General features: G+C 43.4%; 2 protein-coding genes across 2 annotated transcripts; both read right to left on the reverse strand.

The window, feature by feature from the left end:
• Positions 1-1,774: 1,774 nt before the first annotated feature.
• On the reverse strand, positions 1,775-6,688 carry LOC130182220 (uncharacterized). Its single transcript, XM_056396957.1, has 2 exons — positions 5,905-6,688; positions 1,775-3,430 (listed from the first exon to the last, which is right to left on the reverse strand). The coding sequence occupies exons 1-2, from the start codon at positions 6,381-6,383 to the stop codon at positions 2,464-2,466; spliced, it is 1,446 nt and encodes a 481-aa protein (XP_056252932.1). The 5' UTR covers positions 6,384-6,688; the 3' UTR covers positions 1,775-2,463.
• Positions 6,689-6,983: 295 nt separating this feature from the next.
• On the reverse strand, positions 6,984-10,448 carry LOC130182778 (claudin-3-like). The gene is made up of 3 exons (XM_056397922.1): positions 10,411-10,448; positions 9,655-9,967; positions 6,984-8,687 (listed from the first exon to the last, which is right to left on the reverse strand). The coding sequence occupies exons 1-3, from the start codon at positions 10,446-10,448 to the stop codon at positions 8,073-8,075; spliced, it is 966 nt and encodes a 321-aa protein (XP_056253897.1). The 3' UTR covers positions 6,984-8,072.
• Between the last annotated feature and the right edge of the window lie 279 nt (positions 10,449-10,727).

Below are 10,727 nucleotides of genomic sequence, written 5' to 3' on the forward strand. Positions count from 1 at the left end.
AAACCTTTGGAGACTGAGATCCACCAGAGCGAGGCTGAGTGGCAGACAAAAGTTAACTCTCTGGAGGACAGACTCAGATGTGAGAAGAAAGAAAAGGAGGACGGCTTTAATACGAGACTGGCCCTCAACCGAGCACGTAACTTCACAGAGGCCAAACAATCCTACTCGTCTGTGTAGCTCTTACAATAGAAAAATCAATATTAAAGCACCAGATCTGGATGACTAGCTGGATCTTTTGTACAAACTCACAGACGTCAACACCAAAAATATCAAAAAATGCCTTATCTAGCAGTGTTAAGGAAAGAAAAAATCCTGGATCCACACAAAAATTTAACAGGTTCTTCTCTGGCCCATGATCCATCCCTCCACCAAGACAAACAAACAGACACAGGCCAAGGCCAGCAGGATGGAGGAGGACATTCAGCACCTCACTTAGAAAAATACTGAGCAGGAGGCAAGTCACATCACCTGATCATTTTTCAATTTGAATAATCACTAGTTGGATTATAAATTGGTTTCAGATTTAGCCTTTGGAAGAGAAAATACTGAAACATGTCTGTGTCTTTTCAGGAACTTGCCTCGAAATCTGACAAAGACGAGGGAAAAGGAGGAAAAGAAATCATCAAAGGAGGTAAAAAAAAAGAGGCTCAAGAAAGAGATGAAAGACGAGGGAGCGTGGGAAGAAAGAAAAGGAAGAGACAAGAAGGAGAGGATGTAGTAATTTAGGCCACATGCTATTATGATAACTTGTTGAACTGACAACTTGACAGCGAAGCTTTCATAGTTATCTGACTTGAACTGAAAATGACTCTTCATTTTCATCTGAAAACAAAATGAAGTAATTATAGTCTGTAGGTTTTTACTGCAGCTGAAACCTTTCACACAGCAGAGAAACGCTGCCCTCTAGTGGTGAAGCTTTAGTACAGCTTCATACACCAGACACCAGGCACATTCAACTGGTGGCCCGCGGGCCCACTCCAGGCCCGCCGATCAATTCTTTAATTAGGCTACAAATATATTAACAATAAATCCTCTAGACTACAGACAGGCCATAATAATATAGCAGCCTTCTTAATAAACAGTTTTACCAGCTCTGTACGTCAGTTCACACCTGACGTTAAAATGCGTCTCCATTGACCACTTGTGATCTCGGATCTCATTTTCTCGCTTTACATGCAAATAAACAGGTATTGTTGTTTTAGCCAATCGACAGACAGACCTGTTGTCAGGTGGTCAATCGAGACGCATGTGGAGACGCATTTTAAAGCCAGGTGTGAACTGACGAACTTGGAGCTGACCACTTATAATCGGATCACTGAGGACGCACGTTAATACCAGGTCTGAACAGGGCCACTGCTGAAATGTAGTTGTGTGGCATCAAATGATTGTTTGTTTTCTAAAAGCTCACATTTTCATCTTGCTCCATTGTTGTTTTATTTACCTACTCATTTTTGTAGTTTCTTTCTTTGTGCTTTTGAATTTGCTGTATGTAGGTCACAGTATTTAGTAAATAGAATTTTACAGGTTTCAATCATGTATTTTTCCATAAACTCATAAAACTCATGTATTTCAACATTTGTGACGACAGTATTAGATTATGACTAGATAATGATCATATTTGAATAAACAAAACCAAAACAACACATGTTGAACAACGTGATTCACTGAAATTCATTTTGGATCCTCTACAAACACATTGCTCCCTCTTCCACTAACACTGCACACATCCACCTTAAACACACTCTCTGTCAAACCAGTTTGTCCTGTGGATTTAAATAGCCAGGAGGAGGACTGAAAGTCCAGGAGGGATTCTGAAAGGATCTATTCAGCTCATCTCTGACATTTTTGCATGTTTAATAACCCTTATTGAAAACAGGCTGTGACTTCCTTGATCACATTGTAGTCATTTATTGAAAAGTAAATATATCTGTTCAAACAAAATAAAACTTCAAATCACATTTCACAGTTGAGATAAAAAAAAAGCAACATCTGAATCTTTACAGAAACCCTGTTAACAAAAGCAATTTTGCAGCTGATGCAACACAAAAGGTTTTTTTTCTCATGTTGCATTCAGGCAAACAGTATGTCTGACACAGACGAGCTGGAACGCCTGAGGAAACATTATACATATGAATAGATTCAGGCTCACAGCATTTTAAACGAGAAACGAGAAAAAACAACTGCCAGCACAATTAACAATAAAAAAAAAATACAACTGTAACATACTTCACTTGCACCTGGATTTGTGTATTTGGTTTGAAGTTCAGTTTTAGTGCACCTTACATCTTAAAGCTGTAACATTTTTCCTGCTTATTGATGAATATAGTTCAGAGTATGAAGATAATTATACCTCATCAGCTACTTTACGTCACTAAAATAAGTAAACAACTACTTCTAAATAACTCCCAGGACTTTAAACTTCGCTATGGTATGTTAAATGTAAGTGCGTGTGTGTGCCCATCATTATAGGTATGTTCTTGCTGGGTTTGAGGACGCATCCTCATTGTCACTCTTGACTGATGAATCCTCTTCCATTTCTGCTTGTTTCAGCTGAGACTTTGTCGACAACGCCTCACTCTGTTCAGATTTTGTCGACTCCGGTCTCTTCATCTGAGACTTTGTTGACGGTGCCCATGACCTTTCTGACTCCAGGCCATTGCCCTGCTCAGGTCTGTCCTCCCAGGGAGGCCTGGTGTACGGCTGAGACTTCGTGGACGCTCCCTCGTAGCTTTGAGACCGGGAGAAGACGTCTCCGACAGGCTGAGCCTTGCGATGAGAAGCTGCCTGGCTGGACCCGTTGGAGGAGCGGACCACCAGGTAGCGGACGGAGGGGCTTTTGTCTGCGTCATGGGCTTTGAGGGGGCACGCAGAGCTGATGAACAAACCCCCTCCCAGAATGAGCAGGATGGATGCTCCCCAGCCGATGTAGAGACAGGCTCCAATCTCCCTCCGCTGAGCATCAATGGACGCGCTGTAGAACTTCCTCACCACCGCCCCCGCCGCCCAAGATGTGGGGATCAAACACAGCAGTCCTGTGGTAATCAACACCGCCCCTGCTGCTACAGCCACCTTGCCCTTTGCCCCGCCTCCTTGTTCATCCAAGAAGCGAGTGCACTTCCCTCCAACGAAGGCCAGGATCAGGCCTATGCCGCCTGTGGTGATGGCGAGGACGGTGAGAGCCCTGGCGGCCTGCAGGTCAGCGGTGAGAGCGAGGAGGGACTCGTACGGCTTACACTGGATCTGCCCTGTGCTCTGCACCACGCAGGTCATCCAGATGCCCTCCCAGATGGTCTGGGAGGTGACGATGGTGCTGCCCACGAAGGCTGTGACCCTCCACATGGGCAGTATGCAGCTGATGATGACCCCTGCCCAGCCCAGGAGGCACAGGGCGCTGGCCAGCATCTGCATCCCCATGGAGGCCATGGTGCAGCAGAGGCGGCAAGATCTCTGAAGCTGCTCGAGAAATCCCCACAGAGGCGCCCTGATGTGTTGATTTGTTTCGGTGGAGCTCCTTTCGCTTTCACTCCAGTCTCTCTTCTCTTCTCTTGTGTCTCCCTGAGAGCTTTTCTTTTTCAGTCTGTGATGTTGCAGTTTTCATACACCTCCATTTTTTCTTGCCACAGTTACAATGTAAAGTAACTATCTCAGGAACACACAGCCTTTTCTGACTATTTCAGTTGTCTGTCCGGCCTCCAATAGCGTTTACTTGACTCCAGGTGTGTCTCAGTTCATTTGTTTACAGCCTACTTTCCCTGTGACTCGGTCCCTCCCCCCTCCGTATCCCCAACTGCTGTCCTCTCCTTCCCCCTCTCTCTCAGTAGCTTCTCTACCTGAGAGTGCTCTTTCTTTTCTGTCACCTGAGCGGCTGCCTGTGTGCTACTGCTCAGGTGTTGATGCGCCACACCTAGTCAACAGGGAGAAGAAAGGGGAGGAGGTTCACAGAAGAAAGAGAAAGAGAGAGGGAGAGAGAGAGGTAGCTGTGAAACTGTGACATCATTTATTCCCGCCCTTGTTATCTTTGATGAGATTATTTGGAAGCAGTAAGCATCGGATAACGCAGGAAGAATGACAGGCCTGTGAGCATTAAACATGTTTATAACACACACTGTCATTGGGGCGGAAATCTTGTTTTTATTCTCTCATAAACCATCTCTCTGCACAAACGCCGAGATGGGTTGAAAATGGAGAAAAAAAGGAATTTAATGTGATTTTATTTAGATGTAATCTCTGTGCTCATTCTCAATGTATCTGTGTGTGTGTGTGTGTGTGTGTGTGTGTGTGTGTTTACAGAGCTCCTGGCAATGCGCTTGCACAATGCGTGAATGCAGGATGTATTTGTGAAACAAAAAGGAGAGCAATGTGGAACACAATCTACCGAGAGTCAACCAGTTTCATTCTAGCAGAGTTTACAGCAGCAGAAAAACCTGTTCCAAACATGCGAAACCCCTCCCCATACACACACACACACGCACACACACACACACACACACGCACACACACACACACACACACACACGCACACGCACACGCGACACGACCAAACCTTTTAATCAGGCTCAAAAATAATCTTTAATCTCTCTGTCCTTGTAAAGCTCAGAGGGACAGTTTCTGTGTCCATTCGTTGCTTTTATTTTCCACATTGTGACTAAACTAAAAAGTATGTTTGAAGGACTCAAACTATTTTATCTTATATAAACATCAATATTGTCACACAAAGAGTCAGTTAAGTGTAGTAGCGTATATGTGTTGTATGTTTACTATACTAATATACTTTTTTATATTTATTGTATTTATGGGTCTCCACAAGAGGAGTTAGCCCATAGTTGTTAATAAATAATATTAATAAACGCTTGTAACTGCTTAAACTACATTATAGTGTTTTATAAACTATTTGTAAAATTTTTATATACTGCTTGTGAATGCTATTTTGTCTTTATTAACAATATCTCTTTTTATCTTCTTACCATCTCCTCCTCAAAAAAAACTGATCAAAGCTCAATGAGATAAAAAGAGGAAATATTACATATACACACAGTTATCAATCAGTCTCTTGGTTTATTTAGCTTTGTTTCTTTGGCGGGAAGAACACATAGTCACACAGCCTGTTTGTGAGGATTCCTTCATGTGAACTTGTCAAACCAGATATTTGGCATTTATCATCACTGCAACTGCAACTGCAACAAAAAAAAAAACCCAGCAGCAACAAGATGGAAAAACAAACTCAAGAAAAACGTAATTGCACATGCTCACATATGTGTAGATATGATCTACATCTTAAATGTCATGCAGTAATAAACACAATAACACACAATCAGTCACTTGATCATCAATATTCAGTGAGTTTGACAGAGAGGGAGAATCAGACACGTAACGGCTAAAGATAAATACACAATGTGTTTCATACACAGCAGGTTTTAACAGACATGCTCTGAATCTCACACACGTCATAGAGAACTTGTTACATCAGTAAGTAAAACTAATAACTAACAACATAAACAAAAGATACAAAGAAATTTGTGTAAAATACAAAAAACCAGAATGTTCACGTATAAAGAATAAAAAAAAAACAGCACATTTTACAACATGTTTTTCAAATTAAAACACATGCTTAAGTAGCATCCTGTAAAAGCTCCTGTCTTTTCTAACAACATTTCAGATGCTTTTTCTAAATGGTTGAACTCGTCTTTGTGGGACAAACAGACGGTGAACGTCTCATATATTCTTTGTCTAATCTCTTTCCTGCTGACGATCTAAACGTAGGCCTTGCTGCTGTCCGCAGAGCGAGCCTTGGAGTACTTCACGTCATAGTCGTTCTCATCACTGGGAGGACAGGAGCTGCAGAGGAGACCCCCACCCAGGAACAGCAGCCCTGCGGTACCCCAGCCGATGTAGAGCGAGGCCCCCAGCTCCCTCCTCTGAGCGTTGGTCATGAGGGGGTTGTAGAAATCACGAATGATGGTGTTGCCGGTCCAGGAGACGGGGATGAGCACCAAGAGGCCTGCGATGAGGAAGGTGATTCCAGCAGCGATGGCCACTTTGCACTTTTGCCTTTCGTCGTCCACAAAGTTGGTGCACTTGCCCCCGACCACGGCCAGGAGGATCCCAAAGACCCCGACGATGATGGCGATGACCACGAGTGCTCTGGCGGCCTGCAGGTCCTGAGGCAAGGCCAGGAGAGAGTCGTAGATTTTGCACTGCATCTGGCCTGTACTCTGTGTCACACAGTTCATCCACAAACCTTCCCAGATCACCTGAGAAGTGACGATGTTGGCACCGATGAAGGCCGTGACTTTCCAGGTGGGGAGAGCGCAGATGATGATGCTCCCCAGAAAGCCGATGATGGCCAGGGCCGTCCCCAGAATCTGCCTTCCGCTAGACACCATGCTGCAGCTCTGCCGATCTCCTCACAGAGGTAAGACTGCGCGTTGCTGAGAGACGGGGTAATTTATGTGTGAGAGGAGACAAAGGAGCAGGTAGTGGTTTTTATTGCCCACTCGGAGGAGAAGCCGACAGTGACTTGCCGGCAGGTTTCGTTGTTAAGTCAGAGGAGGAGTTTTCTGGTGAGGGCTCTCAGCTGAAACTGGTTTGTGAAGACATCTCACCTGACCAGTTGCTTCACAGCAGCAGTGGAAACGAGACACGGCAGAGTTTCAGAGATCAACACAGAAGCCCTTATAACAAGTACAGCACACAGACACACTATGTTTAAAAGATGTTCAGTATTTACTTGGAGGACATTTAAGTATGTAACTGTCAGTTCATCGTGGCAACCTCAGTTTCAATGTCAGTTTCTACTTATTTGTTTTTCACTCCCTCCAGTTGTGATTCATTATTCACTTTGAGTCTAAATACAAAACTAAATCACTTAAAAATCTATGTGAAAGTCTTAAGTGTTAAGAAGCAGCTTACAGTATCACTGAAATATCTAAGAGGCGTTCACAGTGAGGGTAAAAGCACGGGCATTTTGATGTTTGGAGTGTAAAGGCATGTAAAGATGACGACATCCCTGCGGGGAAGCTCCTTCTTGTCCTTCTCCTTTCGGTGGCGGCTCAGCACCAGTAGTCACTGTGTCACAGAAGGACACAGCAGATACTTGCTGAACATCATCTGTGTCCAGTTTAATGTGTTTCTTTTTATTTGATTAGATAAGCAGAACAAAAAGAGTGCAGACACACTCTGGAGTCACAGCTCTGTTCATTTTTATCAGAAACATTTTGACCATGTTCTTTGTTCTTCCTCAAGCAAACATCCACATGAAGGAAAATAACCATTACTATAAATGGATATACAAGTATAATTAAAAGGAATGCTATATATTCCTTGTTTTTCATGTATAGCCCAGCACACAAGCTAAAAACAAAGTGCTAAAAACAGTTTGTGTTTTGTCGACACATTTATCACAACCATATCCCTGGAGGACGATGTTTAAACAGGAACTTAGATTCATCTTCAAAAAGTGTCGATAAACGATAAAGACAGCAGCTAACTGGTTCCTTTAAAGGAAACCTGTTGATTCTATCAGATGAAATGTGTGTTATGTTACTTATTATTCTTATTCTATTTATTTTATTTCCTGATACATACCCTTTAAGTTGTTAAAATCATCTTATTTCACACAGTCAGATTAATTTACTGTATGTTCAGTATTATGTGAGAAGCCAGCTGGGCCAAAATTGAATATTTAACTTGTACATACATGCATACACATACATACATGCATAACATGCACACATATGTGTGTATCAGTATGTATGTGTATGCAAGTGAGAATGCATCTATGTGTGTTTGTGTGTGTGTTTCAGGATGTATTTATATTTCTGCATGAATATATATGTGTGTGCTTATGTGCAAGTGTGTATGTAAGTGTGTATGTAAGTGTGTGCTGCACCATACTTTAACCTGAAGCTGCAGCCACGAGAGGCTTGTTATTAATATCAAACCTTATTGATTTGTCCGAAGAAGATGCTGCGATAGTGGGGACGGATTAATATTTAAACAGAAAGGATCAGTGACCACACTTGACGTCTAAGTCCTGTGTGCAGTCATTCTCGAAAACAGTCCATCCCTACAGATTAGACCCTATCATAATAATATTCACTTGGCACCGTTGTCGCTCTGCTGGGAACGTCGCGCACCAGATTTGGTTTCATTCCCATGAATAAGCCCTCCCCGTCGTCTGGTGTCCCTGATCTGTTTGACAGATTACGGCCTAAAGTCCCCTGCTCAGACCCCGGTTGTGTCCCCTGAGGATGATTATAGAGCCCAGCCCAACTCTGAGCTTTATTCAGGGGGTGATAGTCATGCACTTGGGCTACGTGCTCCAGCATCCTATTTGGCGATTGATCAAACATCCTCCAGCTGTTTGACCTCATGACATCAGACTTCAGAGTGTCCCTGCGGGAAGAACTGTTGTTGAGTCGAGTGCTGCTGCCGTACGGCATGTAGGAGTGGTAGGAAGGTGGGGGTCTCTCCTTCTCGCAGCAGACGAAGCAGATCAGAGCGCCACTGAGGAGGAGCAGCACAGCGGAGGCCCAGCCGATGTAGATGGAGGAGCCCACCTCCCTCTTCAAGGCAGCAGCCACAAAGGGGTCATTGTAGATTGAGATGGTTGCTCCTGCTGACCAGCTGACTGAAACCAGACACAGGATGCCAGAGAGGACACACAGAGCTCCACCCAGCAGACACGCCTGGAAGAAGAAAGGATATTATGATGAAATGTCTCAACTCAATACTCAATAACAGTACGTCAGCATCACTCACAGACCAGATTGGAAAAATATTTGTATCATCAGTCTTTACACGGCTTGTTACGAAACTTTCAGTGTGAAACTCAGTATCATGAAGCAGAAGCACAGAGCACCTTGACTGTGAGCAGATTGGGCTTCATATATAGCACCACCCAGTGGTGCAAAAGCTTTGATTCTCTGTGGTAATGTAAATTTAATCTTCATTTACTCAGTTCTGCAGAACAAATATTTCTACATTTTTCTATAAAACATGCTGCGTTGTTTTGATGCAACTGGAAAACCTTATTTAAGAGGTAATTTCAGGGTGCGCAGAAAAGAAGTGAAACAGCATTTAAAAGTTGGGTTTTCATCAAACGATCGTTGTTTTTCTCCTTCACTGTGAACTGTTAGAGAAACTTGACGTCAGTATCCACATTGTCAAGTACATTGAATTTAATTTAACTAAAATTGCAATTTTATGACTGATTACTGATTCTCTAGGTTTTCTATGTTTGGGTGCCCTGTACTAAGGTTGGATTAACCAACCTGTCAGGTGGGCCCCCGACTATCAACAGCCCTGGGATCACTGTGTGGCAGTTAGTTGGTGGTAATTTGATGAATTGCTGCTAAAGCACAATCCAAACTGAAATGGTAGCGGCGTTAAGGTGGCTGCTGCATTTGTGGTTACTCTTGAGATCTTGTGGAGGGGCCATGTGTTGAAATGTAATTTAAGGCCTTTAAGCATAATTGTGTTGGAAATTACTATATAAATTTGTTCTCATTCATATTACCACTCGCAAACCAGAGAGTTGGTCCCAAGGAGGTTAATATTGGTCTGCCCTTCACTTTTGTTGTTTTTCAGTAAAATTCAAGAATTCAAATTCCTTCATGCAATCTACACTTTTACACTTTTACAGCGTTTCCTTACAGAGCTGCAAAACTCCCAGTCCACACAATATGAGTACAACTCCAGCACCTTCTTTCTGGAGGAAGACGTGGACGGAGGCTCAACGGGGTCAGGTGGAGCTCCACTACAGTTGGCTACGCCTCCTCCAAGGAGGGTGACCATGAAGCCCAGGAAGCCGGCGAGGATGGAGAGCAACGTGAGGGCACGTCCGGCCTGGATGTCGGGGGTCATGGTGTTGGACGACGTGTGTCTCTTACACTGCATCTGACCTGTCGCCTGGAGGATACAGTGTAACCACAGACCGTCCCACACCTGAGACGGAAACAGAGGGAATCTTCACTAAGATGTGAGGTGAGGTGCATAAACGCCTGAAGTCTTTTGGTGGTGAGAAGCAGCTCATGTGCTCAATCATGCAGACATCCAAATTCAATTCAAAATCTTTGGTATTCTAATTTCTGGTTTTTGCATTTTGTCAGTCAAAGTGAAAAACATGTTTTTCAGTGTGATCCAGCATTAATGTGACTAACATCAATTCACATCACTCTATACACTTTCACATTGAACCCCCTTCCTTTTCATTACAACATGGTAGACCTGCTGGCCAATGCAACGGAAATGATCTAATTTAACATGTAGTAGGTGAAATGAATTCCTCTGAGATGTACTGCATATCTACTTACCGATTGTGCAGTCACAATATTTGCTCCCACAAAAGACGTATCACGCCACATCGGTAGTCCGCATGCCAAACACACTCCTAAAACACCCATCACACACAGCGCCAGGCCCCCGATCTGCCGGCCCTGCCCTCCCATTGTAAAATACACAGATACGCAGCGGTAAAGTAAAACCTGAGCTGCGACAAAGAAGCAAATTCAACAAAAAATATCCACTGTGAAGCTATTATTTTTTATATTATGTTTTTGGTATTCTTGGCAGGTTTTCGGAGAGAAGAATAAGAAGAGAGTCACGCTCCTGTTAAAACGGAGAGAAACTGGCCTCTCGTCAGCAGTTGTGTTTCTCTGTAAAGCAGTCAGATGACAAAGATCAACAGAGATGTGCAAACGTGCAGCAGAAGGAGGCAGTTTGTGAAC

Source organism: Seriola aureovittata, chromosome 15 (assembly GCF_021018895.1).
Source record: "Seriola aureovittata isolate HTS-2021-v1 ecotype China chromosome 15, ASM2101889v1, whole genome shotgun sequence".
Lineage (NCBI taxonomy): Eukaryota > Metazoa > Chordata > Actinopteri > Carangiformes > Carangidae > Seriola > Seriola aureovittata.

Bases quoted from the DNA above. Each gene is read 5' to 3' on its own strand.
- LOC130182778 (XM_056397922.1), bottom strand. From the start codon at position 10,448: ATGGGAGGGCAGGGCCGGCAGATCGGGGGCCTGGCGCT. The intron at 9,968-10,410 runs GTGTGTGATGGG...ATCTTAGTGAAG, and splicing joins CAGATCGGGGGCCTGGCGCT to ATTCCCTCTGTTTCCGTCTC. The intron at 8,688-9,654 runs GTAAGGAAACGC...TTCTTCTTCCAG, and splicing joins ACTGGGAGTTTTGCAGCTCT to GCGTGTCTGCTGGGTGGAGC.
- LOC130182220 (XM_056396957.1), bottom strand. From the start codon at position 6,383: ATGGTGTCTAGCGGAAGGCAGATTCTGGGGACGGCCCTGGCCATCATC. The intron at 3,431-5,904 runs GGGGGCCTCGCT...TTGCCGCCTCTG, and splicing joins AACGCTCAGAGGAGGGAGCT to CTGCACCATGGCCTCCATGG.